At 49.0% G+C, this 21,764-nt stretch overlaps 1 protein-coding gene across 6 annotated transcripts in view; it reads right to left on the bottom strand.

Annotated features, from left to right (window-relative positions):
* Positions 1–21,764, bottom strand: part of ARHGEF11 (Rho guanine nucleotide exchange factor 11) — a 210,601-nt gene that overhangs the window by 53,679 nt on the left and 135,158 nt on the right. For 5 of the 6 annotated variants that reach the window (XM_063947107.1, XM_063947108.1, XM_063947103.1 and 2 more), the window contains 10 exons: positions 16,807–16,908; positions 14,072–14,170; positions 13,169–13,211; positions 10,728–10,824; positions 9,017–9,139; positions 8,890–8,913; positions 7,578–7,722; positions 6,488–6,590; positions 4,466–4,495; positions 2,162–2,288 (listed from right to left, as the gene is read on the bottom strand). In XM_063947107.1, coding sequence (XP_063803177.1) covers positions 2,162–2,288; positions 4,466–4,495; positions 6,488–6,590; positions 7,578–7,722; positions 8,890–8,913; positions 9,017–9,139; positions 10,728–10,824; positions 13,169–13,211; positions 14,072–14,170; positions 16,807–16,908 — 893 coding nt within the window. The remainder of the gene's footprint in view (positions 1–2,161; positions 2,289–4,465; positions 4,496–6,487; positions 6,591–7,577; positions 7,723–8,889; positions 8,914–9,016; positions 9,140–10,727; positions 10,825–13,168; positions 13,212–14,071; positions 14,171–16,806; positions 16,909–21,764) is intronic. The other variant, XM_063947105.1, reaches the window with a different exon arrangement.

Genomic DNA, 21,764 nt, shown 5'->3' with positions numbered 1-21,764 from the left:
CTGAGATTCCTGCGTCTCCTGTATCGGTGTACGGGTCACAGTCACTGAGATTCCTGCGTCTCCTGTATCGGTGTACGGGTCACAGTTACTGAGAGCCCTGCGTCTCCTGTATCGGTGTACGGGTCACAGTTACTGAGATTCCTGCGTCTCCTGTATCGGTGTACGGGTCACAGTTACTGAGATTCCTGCGTCTCCTGTATCGGTGTACGGGTCACAGTTACTGAGATTCCTGCGTCTCCTGTATCGGTGTACGGGTCACAGTTACTGAGATTCCTGCGTCTCCTGTATCGGTGTACGGGTCACAGTTACTGAGATTCCTGCGTCTCCTGTATCGGTGTACGGGTCACAGTTACTGAGATTCCTGCGTCTCCTGTATCGGTGTACGGGTCACAGTCACTGAGATTCCTGCGTCTCCTGTATCGGTGTACGGGTCACAGTTACTGAGAGCCCTGCGTCTCCTGTATCGGTGTACGGGTCACAGTTACTGAGATTCCTGCGTCTCCTGTATCGGTGTACGGGTCACAGTTACTGAGATTCCTGCGTCTCCTGTATCGGTGTACGGGTCACAGTTACTGAGATTCCTGCGTCTCCTGTATCGGTGTACGGGTCACAGTTACTGAGATTCCTGCGTCTCCTGTATCGGTGTACGGGTCACAGTTACTGAGATTCCTGCGTCTCCTGTATCGGTGTACGGGTCACAGTTACTGAGATTCCTGCGTCTCCTGTATCTGTGTACGGGTCACAGTTACTGAGATTCCTGCGTCTCCTGTATCGGTGTACGGGTCACAGTTACTGAGATTCCTGCGTCTCCTGTATCGGTGTACGGGTCACAGTTACTGAGATTCCTGCGTCTCCTGTATCGGTGTACGGGTCACAGTTACTGAGATTCCTGCGTCTCCTGTATCGGTGTACGGGTCACAGTTACTGAGATTCCTGCGTCTCCTGTATCGGTGTACGGGTCACAGTTACTGAGATTCCTGCGTCTCCTGTATCGGTGTACGGGTCACAGTTACTGAGATTCCTGCGTCTCCTGTATCGGTGTACGGGTCACAGTTACTGAGATTCCTGCGGCTCCTGTATCGGTGTACGGGTCACAGTTACTGAGATTCCTGCGTCTCCTGTATCGGTGTACGGGTCACAGTTACTGAGATTCCTGCGTCTCCTGTATCGGTGTACGGGTCACAGTTACTGAGATTCCTGCGTCTCCTGTATCGGTGTACGGGTCACAGTTACTGAGATTCCTGCGTCTCCTGTATCGGTGTACGGGTCACAGTTACTGAGATTCCTGCGTCTCCTGTATCGGTGTACGGGTCACAGTTACTGAGATTCCTGCGTCTCCTGTATCTGTGTACGGGTCACAGTTACTGAGATTCCTGCGTCTCCTGTATCGGTGTACGGGTCACAGTTACTGAGATTCCTGCGTCTCCTGTATCGGTGTACGGGTCACAGTTACTGAGATTCCTGCGTCTCCTGTATCTGTGTACGGGTCACAGTTACTGAGATTCCTGCGTCGCTTGTTACTCTTTATAATACATGAATAGTTTTTGAGTAATAAATTAAAAATGTCAGTATTTTAATTGAGACTTTATTCAGCTACATTTGGCACATTTATCTTTCAGCTTAATTATGTGTTTTGTAATTAGAGAAAGGCAGCTGCCTCTCAGCTGTTGTTTTGTGACAAAACGAAGCCCAATTGCACAGAAACAAGCAGCCTTGTATATTATACAGAAATTGGGACATTAGTTTGTTATTTATCACTCAGACATCAGGTATTTACTACCATCAAATCCTCTTTCTTCAACCTCAGAGATGTCACCAAAATGATATAGGGTATTCCTAGTGAATATATGGTACAATAACCCATGCATGTGTTTCCTCGTCACCTCTATGGTGCATTAAATAAATGACTTGGGTCTGGTGGGAGAGACAGAAATGTCTTGGAGGGAGGTTGTAAAAGTAAATCCAGCATTTGTGTGCTACATGCAAAAGCAGCCAGTACTTACCCTGCATGGGGCTGTGCAGTAAAACGCATGAATTGTGTACGGGTCACACCGCCAGTACATCACTGTGGAGCGGGCAAATTTGCATCACTTCTAATTGAATTGACCTCTCTCACTCTCTCTCATAATATTACGGTTCTAAACGCACAACACATTTGTACCTGTCGTTGTCCAGCAGGTCTTCAGGATAGCTTCCTGTTGACAGACGCTGCAGGCCAAGTTCCTGGAAGTCATACTGCTGGTTGTTTTCAAAGTGCTGGATGATGTTTCTGACATTTCCGGGTTTTACTGAGGAGAGATGAACACGCCACATGTGAGAGACCATACCTTCATAGAATGTCCGGCTGGCTACATCTTCTGCGGCCATTGTCAGGCAGCGAATTCACCGAGACAGGAAGTGACATTGCGAGACAGGAGAAGAGCAGGAGCGACGCAGAGAGAACACTCACATTATAATAGATTAGCGGAGATTATACAAAAAAAAAAGGACAGCGTCTGCAGAGTAAGATTGTGTTAGTTATATAGGTCAAAGCTGAAGAGATCATAACCAAGTTACTGTGTGTCACAGGAAGATTATAATAGGGTTCTGTGCTTTAACCACAAGACCGCGGCCTTCTCTAGGTGGTGATGTAACTTTAGTCTTGCAAAGCCACACTAAGCAATGACAGTACCAGGGTTACATTACAATGATGCTTGTTATTTAGTAGTGTCTATAATTCTCTAGTGACGCTGTTCCCCTCATATCCGCCGTGTCCTGCAAAAGCCTATAGACTACCACGCACATTGAAACATCATGGCTGAGTGACTAGCACTGGACATCCATTTTGGTACAAGGCCACCCCACTTCTAACACCAACTCAAGCAGAGCGTTAACCTAATGTAATCCAGAAAGAAACTGTCATAGGGTAGGATGCGGCAGATATCGGGTGAACAGCGGCACCAAAGAACTAAAGTAAATGTAATAAATTCACTGGATTTGTCATTTTAGGGCTCGTTCAACTGAAAACTGAGGGGATGACGCAGGGGGAAGTATACCATGACAGTTGTCGGAGCGCAGATTGTGTGTAATCGCTCTGCAAATGACCAGAACAGTGTGCAAATGTATTTCTCACTTTTCTACATTTTTAAGGGGGCGTTCATGTAATTGCTAATGCATACAGATCTGGAAAGAGATGGGAACATGCATAAACGAGCCGTATCATTTGTCGTGGGGAGGGGATAATCGGCGGTTCTATCAAACTGCTTGTGATTGGTTGCTTGCAAATACCCCGCCGACACCGGATTGGTGCTCCCGTCCTCACTTGGGAATATGCTTCTGAGTATATTAAAGCACTTTTAATGTAACTTATTTTTGAGTTTGCAAAGCAGGGAGTTATCCTGTTGTATTAAGTGAGATTTTAGAAGTGAAAATTATCCTAAACAGCAAATGTGCGTGCTGCGCAAGGGGATCTAAGATGTGTTCCTCCCTAAATTGGACACAGACTGAATCTGGAACATAACCCAAATGCAGCTGGATCTCTGCATATCAGCAAAATAATTGTCTTTATGCGTGCGCTTTTTTTCGGGTGGAACTTGCGCCCATTCTGCAACCCTTTGCATCAGCACCTTAGAGAAGAACGGTTTTTAAACTATGTTCCATGTGTAACGGAATGGGTTCTAGCAACTTGAGAGAGATGTACTAAGCCTTGGAGAAAGAAAAGTGGAGAGAGATAAAGTAGCAGACAATCAGCTCCCAACTGTCATGTTACAGGCTGGGTTTGAAAAATGAGTTAGGAACGGACTGGTTGGTACTTTATCTCCGTCCACACTCTCTCTCTCTTCAAGGCTTAGTACATCTCTCCCAAGTTGCTAGAACACATTCCGTTACACATGGAACATAGTTTAAAAACCGTCCTTCTCTAAGGTGCTGATGCAAAGGGTTCCCAGTGGTCTGAAAAGTGGAGATGAACAACTACCAGGATCAACAATAGTGGAGCCAATCTTCTCAGAGAAGAGAATGGCCACCTACCGACCTGATGGTGTAATATCTAACATCAGACCCACTTATATTCATTTGGGTATCTATAAGCCTTTAGAGCAGGGTTAGGTAATAAGCAGCCCTCCAACTGCTGTGTTAACACACATCCCAGCAATCCCTGCCACAGTTTTCCTATCAGGGCATGCTGGCATATGTAGTTCAATAGCAGCTAGAAGACCTCTTATTGCCCACCCCCGCTTTAAAGTCGCTAAGAAGTCTCGACAAAATGTCTACTGTGATCACAACTTGATTGTAAGCTCTTCAGCTCAGAGACGTGCCCCTCACCGACCAAACAGTAAGAATTCTAAAAGAAAAGTTTGAGGTATATAGGAGGCGTTAGAAAGTTTGCAGCTGACTTCATTTGGAGTTGACACACATACGGAGACAAAGGAAAGGATTAGTGAAAGAAGATTCTATTAGAGGCAAGGAATTAAGAGATTAGGTTTACCTTCACCGGGGGACAAAGGGATATGAAATGCTACAATGGGGAAAAAAATTGAGGAATTAAGTTTTAATTAATGAAAATTAAATTAGGCAGTGCAGCGAAGTAATGACAAATAACATAAGCAATAGAGCCTAGAAAAGAGAACCGGAAAAAGGCAGCATACAGACATTTCCATTGACGACCTTCACATCTACTCCAGACATTGGGGTAAATTTACTAAAATGGGAGTTCTGTTTTAGATGGGAAGTTGCCCATAGCAACCAATCATATTCCAGGTATTATCTTCTAGAAGGTGCTAGATAAACTAGAAGTAGAATCTCATTGGTTGCTATGGGAAACATACCATCTTAAATAGAACTCCCATCTTAGTAAATAACCATACTGCGTCCGTCACTCGGGCTCAGGTTGTGTATTACAGCATGAAACTACCTCGCCCAGCGAGGAACACGATACGCGCGGTTACATACCAACAGTAGCAGAACAATTATCAGTATCTATCCTTTAATGATCTGTTCACCTAGGGCAGATATAGGCAACTTGATACACCTTGGGGGGCTGCAATGGACAGCCCCCCCCCCCCCCCCCCCCCCCCGATATGGGCCGCCTATTACTTTTAATATCAGTAGTTCGTTAAATCAGTAAGTTTAATTAGTGAGAAAGACACTGATCTGTAATAACATATCAGCCTTTAAAAACAGCTATCACCTCCATAACTCCAAAACCTGGATCTCTGGTATTTTGGTTGGGTCACCATGAACCTCAATTCAATTCTCACATGTACATTAGGCTGCTGCAACAGACTGATATGCACTCTACCCTGTGTGGGCACAGACAGACGCAGTGTTAACCAGGATGGGGATGCGGGAGAGGGAGGACTAAACACTATAGTATCTTGATAGGTACTCCATTTATAGGGTCTAGTTATTCAAAGCTTGAAATGTGTCTGACTGTCCACACTGAATTTCCTGGGGTGTAGTGCCAGTAGAGGGCGGGCACTGCCAATATCACCACCGTACGTGTGGGGATACAATGTCAGCAAGCTGTTATTACGCCGACGGATCTATTTAAACACCAGCCATAACTCCTTTCAGAACTCGCTAAAGGGGCTCTGACTTCCGTATAGTTTGTGACTGCACCATCTATATATGGTGTTAGCGTATGGTCCCCATTACCAGCAATGGGACCCAGAAAAGCCTTTCTGGCCTCAGGGAAGTTCTCCAGGCTTTGCAGAATCCCCACCGCGGTGAAGAGCGTGTGCACAGATAGATGTCACATATGCGCAGTACTGATCAGCTCATTAGGCTGTGTCAGCACAGCGGAGGATGGAGCAGAGGAGAGGGACATAAGTGGACCTTTCTGGACAAGTAACATTAGATGCCAGTGGTATATTCATTACAATCACTGTGACCCTAAACTATACCGCCGGCACTTAGTATAGTTAAATGGAGCCCCGAGAACGGTTGCTGCAATAGGTGACGTCGACAAAACAATTTCAATTATTGAATATCACTTATTGTATGGCTGAGTAACGATGACCGGACAACCTGCCTGCAGCAAATATTTGACTGAATAAACCGGATATAGAAAAAATAAAATAATAATAACCACTCAAACAATTAAAAAGATAAGTGTGAGGTAAACCTCAGACATGAATCTACATAAGAAGTGTTTTCTACAGACTGAGCCATCTGACCCTACAAACTTGTGATAATTGTGCCACAGGGGCGTGGCTGCGGCATGTGGTAGGTATAACCACGCCCCCAATGTGTGTGGCCACACCCCCGAGGGGAGTGCGAAGCCTCCTCTCCAGCTACCAAAACTGCCACTTACACCCCCACCTTCCCGTTATCCGGACAATCCCCATTGTGAAACGGAAGTACACCTCTGGTGAGCAGTAATGGTGATAATGATGGCGGTAGTAATCACAGTTCAGACTAAACACTGGCTACAAAGCGCCACCTCCTCTGCCCGCGGGCAACATGTGGGCGGTAACCATGACATTGACAGCCGCGCATTAATACTCACTACTCTGAGAGGAGCTTTTGGGTTTGCCAATGTATTTGAGAATGGGATTCCGTCTCTTGTCCTCCGCCTGTTCCCGGTCCTTGTCCTTTTTCGCATTGCTGTTCTGTGAAGCAAGAGAGAGACCAGGAGTCAAACATATACCACAGAAATAGCCCATCCCTGGTGTCCAGCACCACCTCCCGCCCACACACCTTCTCCTGTGCCCGTCTCCACACCTTCTCCTGTGCCCGCCCCCACACCTTCTCCTGTCCCCGCCCCCACACCTTCTCCTGTGCCCGCCCACACACCTTCTCCTGTGCCCGCCCACACACCTTCTCCTGTGCCCGCCCACTCCTGCGCCCGACCCCACACCTTCTCCTGTGCCCGTCTCCACAGCTTCTCCTGTGCCCGCCCTCACACCTTCTCCTGTGCCCGCCCACACACCTTCTCCTGTGCCCGCACCCACACCTTCACCTGTGCCCGCCCACACACCTTCTGCTGTGCCCGCCCCCACACCTTCTCCTGTGCCTGCCCACACACCTTCTCCTGTGCCCGCCCCACACCTTCTCCTGTGCCCGCCCACACGCCTTCTCCTGTGCCCGCCCACACGCCTTCTCCTGCGCCCGCCACCACACCTTCTCCTGTGCCCGCCCACACACCTCCTGTGCCCGCTCCCACACTTTCTCCTGTGCCTGCCCACTCCTGTGCCCACCCACACACCTTCTCCTGTGCCCGCACACACACCTTCTCCTGTGCCCGCCCACACACCTTCTCCTGTGCTCGCCCACACACCTTCTCCTGTGCCCGCCCACACACCTTCTCCTGTGCCCTCCCACTCCTGCGCCCACCCACACACCTTCTCCTGTGCCCGCCACACACACCTTCTCCTGTGCCCGCCACACACACCTTTTCCTGTGCTGCTGCTACCCACTGCCTAAGAGGGTGGATCCAGGTCACTCACAGCCAACAAATCTCTCTGAAACCCATTTATCAGTAGATTTCCTTTTAAATGTGTGTTTTTCTACATGCTATCTCCTACACGGGACATTTATTCTGGTGTTTGCTCCTATGAATATTGTGGGTCACTTTAATAACTTCCAAGTTCTCTCACTTTTTTAGTCTTGGGGAAGAACGGGAGCCACTTTTCCTTGTCCAGGATGCTCTGAGACTTCTCCGAGACGCTGACGGGACGGAACTCCCGGGAGCTAATTCCAGCATGATTCATATACGTACTTAGTGCAAATGCCATGGGGGAGCTGGAGGAAAGGAGCGGGAAGAAGAGAGCGGGCATTAAGGCTCTTATTCACAGGCAGGCGCAATGCCAATGTTGGTGCAGTTGAGCGGTTATTTGGTGCTGCGCAAAGTCCTGAAAACCACTACGGTGCATACGTTCTCCTGGCTGTAAGCAGACACAGCTGGTGCTTCCGGTGCAGGAGAGCCGGCGGCACACAACCATGGGTGTTGGCTGGTAATTCTCCGGCTGTAGCTTTGGAATGTGGGGGCTTCTCATGCAACTGATCACACAAAATCTGGCCGGAGACTTTGTGACGCGGTTGGCCAAGTTCAATCATTTCATTTCAAAATAAAATTACTCAATGTGTGGGAGTCAAAATTGCCATTATAGACCACCGGTCGCAGATCAAACCAAGCACGGCTCGTAGAAGGACGGTTCATTGTTCTGTCCCGAAATCCTAAGCATCCGTGTTTCTCATTACTGGTTGGTCGGCCTAACGCTGGAACAACTTGATCAGTGGGATTTGGCCTCCCCGTGTGTGCCATTGAACTGCGCACTTACCCGAGTATCCACGGCGGGACGTAATAGCGTCTGAGTTTGATGGAGGTGCAGGATGCCAGCCGAACTCTGACGTTTATTTAAAGTGGCAGTCATTTACAAGACATGGTTTTAAAAAAACGGCATCCCACACCTCCAGTAAAATCGGACGCCATTATATACCGCTGCCGGTGTAGATGCGACACAGCAAGGGTTAAAGAAAACATTTGTGAGGCCTAGAATTCCTCGCTCTCGAGTGCAGTACCTTCTACGCACACAGCAGAAGAGGCAGCTACGCATTCCGCCGCAACGCACAACATTGACTAATGCACGCATACTGCACATCGCCAACTCGTGGATGAGCAACACACAATAGCTACCGGTTTCCATATTTAAAGTGCATCCGCCATCTGCAAACTGTTGCTCCCGCTATTTAAGGTCTTCTACAAATATCATGAGAATGGGATACACAAGGAACCATGGACACCCCTGGAGAACACCGCAGGATTAACCCGTGACATCACACACACATACTAGATCAGATCGCTGGATACAATAGAGAGCCGGGTCAATTGGGTTAGAAATGGCAAACCAGATCTAGCCACGGCTTACAATCTGTTTCGGTTAGACATCTTCCCGATGTGTCACTCACCTTCTCTCTTCTTCATACTTTGAACTGGTAAAACAAAAAGAAATAAATCGTCAGCCACTTTTGTGTACACAAATACCCCTTGGAAACGGAAAGGCACATTTACTGGTGACAGCACCCATACACTCACAGTATCTCCCCCAGCTGTGCGATCTGTTTAGCAGCAACCTGACGCTCTCTCTGGGGGTCAATATCAAGATCGAGCAAGTCGTTCTCTCCATAAAGACTGCCCAGGCCCATGGTCCGTTTTGTCCTATGAGAGATGAAAAGAGAATAACACCAGGTTACAGCACAACAGTAAATCCGCATTTACCAGCAAAACAGTACAGCAGCATATCTCTACCAGGATCATTGCATTCAGTATTTTACGGTTAATTGAGCTGGTTTTATTTATTTTCTAACATTAGTACAGCAATTGGCAACTGGGGTCTTCTAAGACCCTACCAGTGGCCCCCAACTCCTACCTGTTTTATGATCCGATTTCTTTGTTCTAGGTTGCAACCCTTTTTTAAATGCCTGTTCATATCTTACTATAGACAGGTGTTTCGGTCTACGATCAAAAATATTGTTTGACCTTTTTACTGAGATTGGTGGTAATAGCCTTATAAAGGTCAGAGGGTAGCCCAGGCGGCCTAATTGGCTGCCTATTACTACGCTAGATGGCAGATAAAACGCAGCAGTAATAAGTGAAACTGTGAAGCCTGCCCACTGTTTCCATGATGTGCTGTTTGATTAGGCAATTGGCCAACACATTTATTCAGCCAATATTTTTTAATTTGTAAATAAATTCATTATAAATGTCCGCAGCGCACGGTGCAGACAATGGAAATCCTTTTCTAAACCATTAAGCAACTCAAGTGAAAAAAATAATAAAAAGAAAAAGTACTTTTAAGAAAAGCTATATCTGCACCCACGCAAACTTGAAGTTCAGTTGGGGGTTTATTAATACGCCTTTCACACCGCCAATGCCGGATCCCACCCGGGAACTGGAGAAACGGGTCCTTCCCGGGTGGAATCCGGCATTGGACGCTGCCGCTGGCTTCCCTGACCCAGCAATATGCCGGGCAGGTTGCATAGCGGCGGGGGGCGGAGCCGGCAGCGGGGGTGGAGGCGGAGCTGGGAGATGAGATCATCTCCGCGCCGTCTCTCCCTGTTGTAGTGAACGGGTCCCAGGTTGCATCGACCCGGGAGCCCGTTTACGCTGCCACTGACCCGGTATTCAGCCCGGGAATAACACTGCTTTATTCCCGGGTTGAATTGCAGGGTCAGGCGACCCGGGATTTCGGCTATGCCCCCTTCACACCGAACGCTGACCCGGGTGCGGTGTGTAAGGGGGTATTACAAAGCATTGTGCTTTAAAACCAGATGCTTTTTATCGCTTCTTTGCCCAGTATTTAAAAGGGCAATGCTTTTACTAGTAAAACACGGCTGGTAAAATCATTGCCCTTTCAAATTTTGGGCACAAACACAATCAGAAACGCTGAGTTTTACAAGCCGTTGCATTGTAAATAAACTTCTTGGAGTCTTTCATGAGGAGAGTGCAGTGCTGCCTGGGTCTGACACAGCAATCAAAGGCTCTCGCAAATATTGCGAGATGCGTGGCAGGATTTATGTGTGTTTTTTTGTTTTGTTTTATATACTCGCTGAACTACTCTGTTAATTTAAAGTGGTTTTCTTAATACAGTTTCCTATAATGGAAAATATCAAGCCATTGTAAATTACACAGCAGATTCCTTCTACTCAATAACAACAGTATTCACTGCTTAGAAAATAAAGCAGCAATTTGCTGAATTTCTGCAGCAAAGAAATGCTTGGACAGATAGTATTCTGTGTAATATCACCTGTAATCTTGTATCTGCTCCTGTATCTCAGGCAACATGGCTTCCTGCGCTTCACTTAATGCGCTGCGGATATCTTCAGAGCTGCGTATGCGAGATTCTGTGGGAAACAAACAGCAGCAGTGTTTGAAAAATGACAGGAGCTGATTGGTTGGCACTTTAGCTCTCTTCAAGGCCCTTTGACACTAACGCTCCCACACAAAACCCCCTCCATTTAACTGAAACGGATTGTAAAAGAAAACAAAAAAGTGTAGGTGACCATTTTTTGTATGGAATAAATATCCATGAGAGTGAAGACTATCCACTCACTAGGTACCAGTGACCTAACCAGGGCCGCCATCAGGGGGGTGCTGGGGTACAGCTGTCCCGGGCCCAGCCTCTCTGACAGAGAGAGGAGGGCCCGGGATGCTCATGCAGCCACCTGCCCGCCTGCCGCCGTCCTGCCGCTGTCCACCGACCCTCCAGCAGCTCTGTATTGAAAACTTCCCTCCCAAAATGGCCACCGCCACAGAGGAGACATTTATTCAAGATACTAGAGAAGCCCTCTAGTATCTTGAATAACTGTCTACTCTGAGGTGGCGGCCATTTTGGGAGGGACGTTTTTAATACAGCTGCAGGAGGACGAAGGAGAGCAGCAGAACAGCGGGGATGGAGGCGGGCAGGCAGCAGCATCAGCATCCCGGGCCACATGTATGTATGCATGCATGTGTGTGTATCGAATACACACACACGTTAACTGGTGCAATTCTAAAGCCGACTCCTCCACAGTGTGTGTGTGTGTGTGTGTGTGTGTGTGTGTGTGTGTGTGTGTGTGTGTGTGTGTGTGTGTGTGTGTGTGTGTGTGTGTGTGTTGGCCTGCCTATTTTGTCAGTCCAGGGCCCTGTAATTTCTGATGGCAGCCCTGGACCTAACTGAGGCATGAGGCACACAGTCAATTCAGCTGTTTTACTGGATGAATCAAATGCACAAATAAGGTTCATCAGTTCATTAGAAACTGCGATATCACTGACACGCAGCGTTTGGGGCTAAGGCTTCGTAAATTATTACCAGACTTATGCCATTAAATTCGCCATGAATATTCCTACTGAGCAGAACTAGAATGTTATCAGGCCTTAGGCCAGGGGTGGGGAACCTCCGGCCCGCGGGCCGTATAGCCGTTTGGTCCGGCCCACCAGGTTGTGTCAGTGAGACACGCTGCCGCTCAGTCGGGCGGCAGCGTGTCTCAGCTGTCAGAGCAGGGAGACGGAGGAGAGCGCGGCTGTAGAATGGGACCAGCGGTGTGTAGTACTTCAAACCAGCCGCCGGTCCGTGAGCCAATCAGAGCTCGCGGACCGGCAGCCAATCAGGAGCCGCGGCTGCCGGTCCGCGAGCTCTGATTGGCTCTCGAACCGGCGGCTGATTTGAAGTACTACACGCCGCCGCTTTCACCCGACAGCCTCGCTCTCCTCCGTCGCGTCCACGGTAAGCAGCACGGAGGGGAGAGGGGAGGGCATTTGTATACCTGGCACTGTGGGGGCTGTATACCTGGCACTGTGGGGGGTATTTGTATACCTGGCACTGTGGGGGCTGTATACCTGGCACTGTGGGGGGTATTTGTATACCTGGCACTGTGGGGGGCATTTGTATACCTGGCACTGTGGGGGAATCTGTATACCTGGCACTGTGGGGGCTGTATACCTGGCACTGTGGGGGGTATTTGTATACCTGGCACTGTGGGGGAATCTGTATACCTGGCACTGTGGGGGCTGTATACCTGGCACTGTGGGGGGTATTTGTATACCTGGCACTGTGGGGGGCATTTGTATACCTGGCACTGTGAGGGGCATTTGTATACCTGGCACTGTGAGGGGCATTTGTATACCTGGCACTGTGAGGGGCATTTGTATACCTGGCACTGTGAGGGGCATTTGTATACCTGGCACTGTGAGGGGCATTTGTATACCTGGCACTGTGGGGGCATCTGTATACCTGGCACTGTGGGGGCATCTGTATACCTGGCACTGTGAGGGACATTTGTATACCTGGCACTGTGGGGGCAATTGTGGATCTGGCACCGCACTATTGGGGGCATATGTGTATCACGTCCCATTTTAACTGGCCACACCCATTTTTTTGGCGCGTGCGCGCCTCCGGCGCGCACACACAGTAACTCTAAGGGGCAGACCTACTGGGGGGCAGGGTCATTTTTTAAGTTGAAAATTTTTGTATGGCCCCCGAAGGATTTTATAAATATCCAAATGGCCCTCGGTAGAAAAAAGGTTCCCCACCCCTGCCTTAGGCGCTAGGTTAAAAAGTTACTGCTTGGCACTGCCCTGTAAGTGATGTAAGTGGCCTCTGGGTGGCACTGTTTTAGAGCAATGTATGGAAGACATTTCAAAACAAATCTGCAGATCAATATGGGCAACTCTAGTAGGAATATCCCTGTAAACTGCATGATTACTTACCTATTTCACTCAGTAAACTCTCTGGAATTTTGACTCTCAGAGGCTGTAAAAGAGAGCAGGACAGATCAGACTTGTTCTGTAGACAGCATTCCATATCAGTGCGAGTTACAGCAAAGCAGCGTTTTACCGTTCTAGGGATCAAGTCCAGGTACAACAGAAAAGAGTTTCACAGGCATTTTTTTACATTTAAGTTTTAGAAAGTGGGTGCACACTCTGCAATATCACAGCAATTGCCCCCTACCCCAATGTCCGACAAGGACCAGAACAAAATAATTTTTATTATTGCCAGCTATTTATATAGCGCACACGTATTTCGCAGTGCTTTACAGAGAATATTTGGCCATTCACATCAGTCCCTGCCCCAGTGGAGCTTACAATCTATATTCCCTGCCACATGTACACACGTATTTGTGATAGGGTTAATTTTTATTGAGTGTGGGAGGAAACCGGAGTACCCGGAGGAAACCCACGCAAGCACGGGGAGAATATACAAACTCCACACAGTTAGGGCCATGGTGGGAATCGAACCCATGACCTCAGTGCTGTGATGCAGTAATGCTAACCATTACACCATCCGTGCTGCCCAATCAGATGTTTTAAGGAAGAGTCAATCTGAATGCGTAAGCATCAACTCACACTACGGGGGAGACGTATCAAAACTTGGGGAGAGATAAAATGGAGGGAAATAAAGTACCAACCAATCAGCTCCTAACTTTTATTTTACAGTCTGTTTTTGAAAAATGACCGTTAGGAGCTGATTGGCTGCTACTTTCTCTCACTCCAAGCTTTGATAAATCTCCCTCTGCGACTTTCACTTGTTTGACTTGTCCGTAAGTCGTCTGCAATTCACCCGCTATGAGAAGAGAGAAGGGCTGAGGAAGAACAAGGCCTCTGATAACTCACAGCGGTTTTATCCAAGAAGATGCTCCAGACTTCTTTCCCCAACGTGCAGGAGTCTCGGGCAGTCAGCTGCTGGCACACCTCGGCGCACAGGTAGAACAGCTGCAATAGAGGAAGAGTGCATCAACAGCCGCAGCAGCAGATCATGTGATACCGCCCAAAGCTGTAGCGCTGCTTCATCTCGCTTATAGCACCGCTATGCTGCAAACATAAACACACCGGACAAAGTCATATGAAATGTGGAAAGACAAAGTGGTATAAGTTCAACGGAGCGGGACGTGTAGATGGTGACACTAAAAGTATTGGATGATCATTATGAATGTTATAGGTATTGATACTTTTTCAGGTGGAACCATGGGTCGTACACATGACGTGAGTGAGTGGCAAAAGGGAGCCTAGCCTGGATGAGGTGGAGGCGTTTGTTGGTGTGCCTTCAAAGACAGTGACGTTGTATCCATCTACAGTGGAAAAAAACATGGAATCTCAGCGGTGGAACGGTGGCCAAAAGGCTTGGATTGGTTTGCAGAGCACCAGACCGACGTGCCACATCTCATGTGGACTTCTAGTTCGCTATATCTAGGACTTTGGGTCTGTTTGGCTGGGTTCGGTATTGTACTGTTGGTGCAGTTCCTGACGCGTTTGGAACCGATTGGTGGATGCTAGCCGCCCTAAATGTCTGCGGTCCCAATTTGCCATCATCGGCTCTTGCCCACTGTTCCGCCACTGAGATTCATGGTGTCCATGCTTCTTCCACTGTAGATGGATACTACTGACCGTCTACGAGGGTACACCAACAAACGCTGCCACCTCCTCCAGACTACCGCCATCCTCAACGTCAAAAACAATGGTTCCCTTTTGCCACTCAGTCACGTTACGTGTACGACCCATGGTTCCACCTGAAAAAGAAACAATAACTCAACAAATTCGCATTGTATCAATACCTCAGACATTCACAAAGATCATCCAATAGTTTTAGTGTCATCATTGAATTTACACCACATCTTTCCACAGTCCATATTATTTTGGGCCTAATCCAGCAAGGATCACAAGAGCAAAATCTTTCTCTAATGGGCAAAACCATGTGCAGTGCAGGAGGGGCAGATGTAACATGTGCAGAGAGGGTTAGATTTGGGTGGGTTATTATGTTTCTGTGCAGGGTAAATACTGGCTGCTTTATTTTTACACTACAATTTAGATTTCAGTTTGAACCCACCCCACCCAAATCTAACTCTCTCTGCACATGTTACATCTGTACCCCCTGTAGTGCACATGGCTTTGCCCATTGAAGAAAAATGTTGCTTTCGCGATCCATGTTAAATTAGGCCCTTTTTTACCGGTGTGTTTATACGGGTGTAGTATGGTATGCCGGCGGTCGGCCTCCCGGCGACCAGCATACCGGCGCCGGGAGCCCGACCGCCGGCATACCGACAGTGTGGCGAGCGCAAATGAGCCCCTTGCGGGCTCGGTGGCGCGCTACGCTATTTTATTCTCCCTCCAGGGGGGTCGTGGACCCCCAGAGGGAGAATAAGTGTCGGTATGCCGGCTGTCGGTATACTGTGCGCCGGGATCCCGACAGCCGGCATACTGAAGACCACCCGTTTATACTGTAGCATCAAAGTAGGTATTAAACAACTCACTCGGAGCAGGGTGAAAGCAGCTCTTACAACTGAATAAACAGTTGATTTAAGGCTTCCATTAATAATTACTAACAGTTATTAAAACGCAAAACAATAGGGTATTAATTATGCATTTCGAGGAAGCCTCATGTTCCAGCTGCAGAAAACCATTACGTTAATTTAATTTGTTCGTCAAAGCTTTCAGATTACTACAGTGTATAATGGATGTAATTCTCCATATCCTGCCTATGTGGAAACTGCATGTTTCCCCTTCTTCTGATTAATATGCCTGATATGATACTCCGTACACCAACGTATTATGGCCCTCATTCCGAGTTGTTCGCTCTGTATTTTTCATCGCATCGCAATGAAAATCCGCTTAGTACGCATGCGCAATGTTCGCACTGCGACTGCGCCAAGTAACTTTGCTATGTAGAAAGTATTTTTACTCACGGCTTTTTCATCGCTCCGGCGAACGTAATGTGATTGACAGGAAATGGGTGTTACTGGGCGGAAACACTGCGTTTCAGGGGCGTGTGGCAGAAAACGCTACCGTTTCCGGAAAAAACGCAGGAGTGGCCGGAGAAACGGTGGGAGTGCCTGGGCGAACGCTGGGTGTGTTTGTGACGTCAACCAGGAACGACAAGCACTGAAATGATCGCACAGGCAGAGTAAGTCTGGAGCTACTCTGAAACTGCTAAGTAGTTAGTAATCGCAATATTGCGAATACATCGGTCGCAATTTTAAGAAGCTAAGATTCACTCCCAGTAGGCGGCGGCTTAGCGTGTGTAACTCTGCTAAATTCGCCTTGCGACCGATCAACTCGGAATGAGGGCCTATACACGTATAGACAACCGCACAGTATGCCGGGGCAATTCTCAGTATTTTACAGTTCTCATGGATGAATGCACAGTGCCACTTCTCTGGTTCTGTATGAATGGGCTGAAGTCTTGGTATTTCGTTATTGCTCCCATCGGATAATGGAAAAGCATATACAATATATAGTCCAATCCGCGATTGCAAAGACAATCATATAGTGTGTACCCCCAATTACTCGCATGCTTGGACAGCCTACAACGCTAAGTATCACTACACAATCTCATGCTAAGAGGCTTCTCTTACCAGTGGATTTGGATCAGCTTGGGAAAATATATATCGCAGGAAAACCCCCATATGAGCCGGGCGACCCTTCAGTTTCTCCAAGTCTTGGAACAAACCATCACACTGCAGAGGGGGGAACCAAGAATAGACTGTGAAATATTACGGTGGACCCAGTCAGTGGTAATACACACATCTGCACAGACACATCATAATCTGTATCCTATAGTGCAAGGCCGGGATGTTTCCGTGAACAGGGCCGGATTCAAAAATTGTGCTCATCAAATCTCTCTTTGGTTGGTTAAATGTATCACACGTTTAATACCTGGTCCGAGAATCGACTGAAAGGGCCATCGAAATTCATGTCACTGAGGCATGTCAGTGCGGCTATACAGATAGGGGAGAAACATCAAACCTTTGAAAGATAAAATGGAGAAGTTGCCCATAGCAACCAATGAACTCTGGGCTAGATAAATGACAGAAGCAGAATCCCTGCAACTTTTCCACTTTATCTCTCTCCAAATCTTGATACATCTCCCCCATAGGCTGATAAATCACTGCATTTACCAACATAGGATTATTATCAGATATCACAGGAGTTCCGGAGATGTGATGCATATAGTTCTATACACCATCTGTGATATCGCCATGTGGTTAGCCAGCATTAAATATTAAATAAGTAAAGTAAATATTAAAAATAAAAAAACAGCTAATTCATGTTCACCCTGTGCTACAGCGGCCACGGTGCGGGCGGATTCCTGTCACAGTGGCTCAGTAACCGCATAGGCTGCAGCCTGATGTATACGGTGTCACCGCCATGTACTCAGTCCAAGGTCATTAGGTTAGCCACATTGTGTGCGTAAGAGACGGACGCACTGATGTAAGCAGAGCCGTGTATGGTGCGAAAGATTACACTTTGCCTAAGCTGCCCCCCAACACTAAACCACAGCCACAGAGCCCTCAGCACAGGACAAGAGACTTATCTGTGCCAGCTTTTCATTTGAAAGCACTATGGGAGAGTCCTCAGGACAGCTCATATTTCCCAGGTCACCCAGCAGGTGCACAGGTGTACTCATTACTCACTGACATATTTCCCAAGTCACCCAGCAGGTGCACATGTGTACTCATTACTCACTGACACGTTTCTCAGGTCACACAGCAGGGGCACAGGTGTACTCATTACTCACTGACACATTTCCCAGGTCACCCAGCAGGTGCACAGGTGTACTCATTACTCACTGACACATTTCCCAGGTCACCCAGCAGGTGCACAGGTGTACTCATTACTCACTGACACATTTCCCAGGTCACCCAGCAGGTGCACAGGTGTACTCATTCCTCAATGACACATTTCCCAGGTCACCCAGCAGGTGCACAGGTGTACTCATTCCTCAATGACACATTTCCCAGGTCACCCGGCAGGTGCACAGGTGTACTCATTCCTCCCTGACACATTTCCCAGGTCACCCAGCAGGTGCACAGGTGTACTCATTACTCACTGACACATTTCCCAGGTCACCCAGCCGGAGCACAGGTGTACTGATTACTCACTAACACATTTCCCAGGTCACCCAGCAGATGCACAGGTGTACTCATTACTCACTGACACATTTCCCAGGTCACCCAGCAGATGCACAGGTGTACTCATTACTCACTCACAGGTCCCCTAGCAGGTGCACAGGTGTACTCATTACTCACTGACCTGGGAAATGTGTCATTTCCCAGGTCACCCAGCAGGTGCACAGGTGTACTCATTACTCACTGACACATTTCACAGGTCGCCCAGCAGGTGCACAGGTGTACTCATTACTCACTAACACATTTCCCAGGTCACCCAGCAGGTGCACTTGTGTGCTCATTACTCACGGACACATGTCCCAGGTAACCCAGCAGATGCACAGGTGTACTCATTACTCACTGACACATTTCCCAGGTCACCCAGCAGGTGCACTTGTGTACTCATTACTCACTGACACATTTCCCAGGTCACCCAGCAGGTGCACAGGTGTACTCATTACGCATTATTTCCCTTGTGATTCTGTGAGGAGACTTGGGGTCCTGAGGACCGAGATCCTATGACTTAGATCAGGGGTGGCCAAATAGTCGATCGCGATCGACTGGTCGATCGTGGACATGCGACCAGTCGATCGCGATCCGCCGTCCAGCCACCCGAAGCCGCGCCTCTCCTGCCTGCCGCCCTGCCTCCTCAGTCTGGTCTGTGGCAGTGACGGCGGAGTGTATAGCTCAAATCAGGCGCCGGTTCGTTAGCCAATGAGAGCGCGCGGACCGGCGCCTGATTTGAGACATACACGCTGCCGTCACCGCCGGAGATCACACTGAGAAGCAGGGCGGCAGACAGGAGAAGCGCGCGCTGCGCACTCCACTCCGGTGAGCTGTACTATGGGGGCATATCTGGCATTGTGGGGCATATCTGGCAATGTGGGGCATATCTATATCTGGCACTGTGGGGGCATATCTGGCTCTGCGGGCACATGGCACTGTGGGGGCATATCTGGCACTGTGGGGGCATATCTGGCACTGTGGGCACATGGCACTGTGGGGGCATATCTGTAATCTGCCACTGTGGGGGCATATCTGTATGTGGCACTGTGGGGTCATATGTGGCATTGTGGGGGCATATCTGGCACTGTGGGCACATGGCACTGTGGGGGCATATCTGTATCTGGCACTGTGGGGTCATATCTGGCACGGTGGGGGCATATCTGGCACGGTGGGCACATGGCACTGGGGGGGCCATATCTGTAATCTGGCACTGTGGGGGCATATCTAGCACTGGGGGCACATGGCACTGTGGGGGCATATCTGTAATCTGGCACTGTGGGGGCATATCTGGCACTGTGGGCACATGGCACTGTGGGGGCATATCTGTATCTGGCACTGTGGGGGCATATCTGGCACTGTGGGCACATGGCACTGTGGGGGCATATCTGTATCTGGCACTGTGGGGGCATATCTGGCACTGTGGGCACATGGCACTGTGGGGGCATATCTGTATCTGGCACTGTGGGGGCATATCTGGCACTGGGGGCACATGGCACTGTGGGGGCATATCTGTAATCTGGCACTGTGGGGGCATATCTGTAATCTGGCACTGTGGGCACATGGCACTGTGGGGGCATATCTGGCACTGGGGGCACATGGCACCGTGGGGGCATATCTGTAATCTGGCACTGTGGGGGCATATCTGGCACTGTGGGCACATGGCACTGTGGGGGCATATCTGTATCTGGCACTGTGGGGGCATATCTGGCACTGTGGGCACATGGCACTGTGGGGGCATATCTGGCACTGGGGGCACATGGCACCGTGGGGGCATATCTGTAATCTGGCACTGTGGGGGCATATCTGGCACTGTGGGCACATGGCACTGTGGGGGCATATCTGTATCTGGCACTGTGGGGGCATATCTGGCACTGTGGGCACATGGCACTGTGGGGGCCTATGTGTATCTGGCACTGTGGAGGCATATCTGTAATTTGGGACTGTGGGGGCATATCTGGCACTGTGGGCACATGGCACTGTGGGGGTATATCTGGCACTGTGGGGGCATGTGTATCTGGCACTGTGGGGGCATATGTGTTTGAGGTTTTTACCTGTGGGGGCCAATGTGTTATTTCGTGTGAGGCAGTCATTACACTCTGTGCAGCAAGGCTACGTCCCTTTTTTTGTTATACCACACCCACTTTTTGCTATACCACGCCCACTTTTTGTTATGCCACGCCCCTATTTTTGGCGCGCTATTATTCCTCCTAGGTAGATCACAAAAGCTTTTTAGCTTTCAAAGTAGATCACTGTGACAGGACGATACCGTACGGAAGCACTCGCAGCTTCCGCGTCCCGTTGCCTGCGCACAGATTGGAAGGTCAAGCCGCACGAGGCCTGACCACATAGGGGATTCCCTGCTTACCGTCAGTAACCGCCTGTTACTGACTCCACCCACTGCGTTGTGGGCGGGTTCTTGCTGCCACCACCAAACTCCTAACCTGCCGTGGCGTTTGGAACCACGGTTCTGCTCTGTATGTGCCGACGCACTGCTTTACCACAGCTGTGTGGTGCTGACGAATCCCCACTAGCCACTTGCTAGGCCTCTACCGGTAGCTGGCGGAAGGCGGAGCTTGGAGACGTCAGGTGCTTCCCTGGACAGCCGGAGAACGGGGCTAGGTTTGGCCTAACCCTGTTGGTCACAAGATGAAGCAGTCTTCTTGAGGCAAAGGTGTTTTATTGCTCAAAAACCTTGAAAAAGGCTCCTCCCTATTGCTAGGGGCAACAGCATACAATTAAGATGTTTCAGCAGAAGAAGATGTTACAATACACAATCCTATGGGCCAACTGCCCTCCTTTTATCCCTCTCCAAGACCCTCTACCACAGGGGGTAAGCCCGCCCTGTGGTGTACAACCAATCAATGTTTACCCATGAGCTGTGCATGCTCTGGACTCATGCACACCTAACATTGTCCCCAATGGACAGTGGGGAGTGGCCGGTCTCCTTTGTCTCTCCCATCTGGGAGAGCAGGCTACTCCCACGGTGCCGTTCAGTCTGGCTGGGGGGAAGTTTTTCCCTCCTAAACTGACTTCCAGAAACCTGCCCGGGACCCCTCTCACTGCCTGCAGCCTGGATTTGGGCTCCAGAGCTGGGCAGCCTGGCTCCCCGGTCCAGGTCTCTGGTTCACTACGGCTGATCTCCATGGAGCTCCAAGAAACCCCTCAGCTTGTTCTATAGCTGAGCTGCTTCTCTTTCTCCCTGTCCCTATTGGAACTGTGAGGCTGGATGGGAATGCATTCCGTTTTTAGGGAAAAGGTCTGGGAGAATCCATCAGCCTGCACAGCTATGGATTCCCCCCTCCTGGGACACACAATCAAGTAAGTGCATTTTATCTTTAAATACATTACATTTTTGAATCACACTGTACATTTCCCTTTGTTAAATATACACTGAGCCTGTGCCCTGCACAGGCTCTACA

Source organism: Pseudophryne corroboree, chromosome 12 (genome assembly GCF_028390025.1).
Source record: "Pseudophryne corroboree isolate aPseCor3 chromosome 12, aPseCor3.hap2, whole genome shotgun sequence".
Lineage (NCBI taxonomy): Eukaryota > Metazoa > Chordata > Amphibia > Anura > Myobatrachidae > Pseudophryne > Pseudophryne corroboree.
Note: the sequence above shows the minus strand (reverse complement) of the source record. Positions and strands in the feature narration are given on the sequence as shown.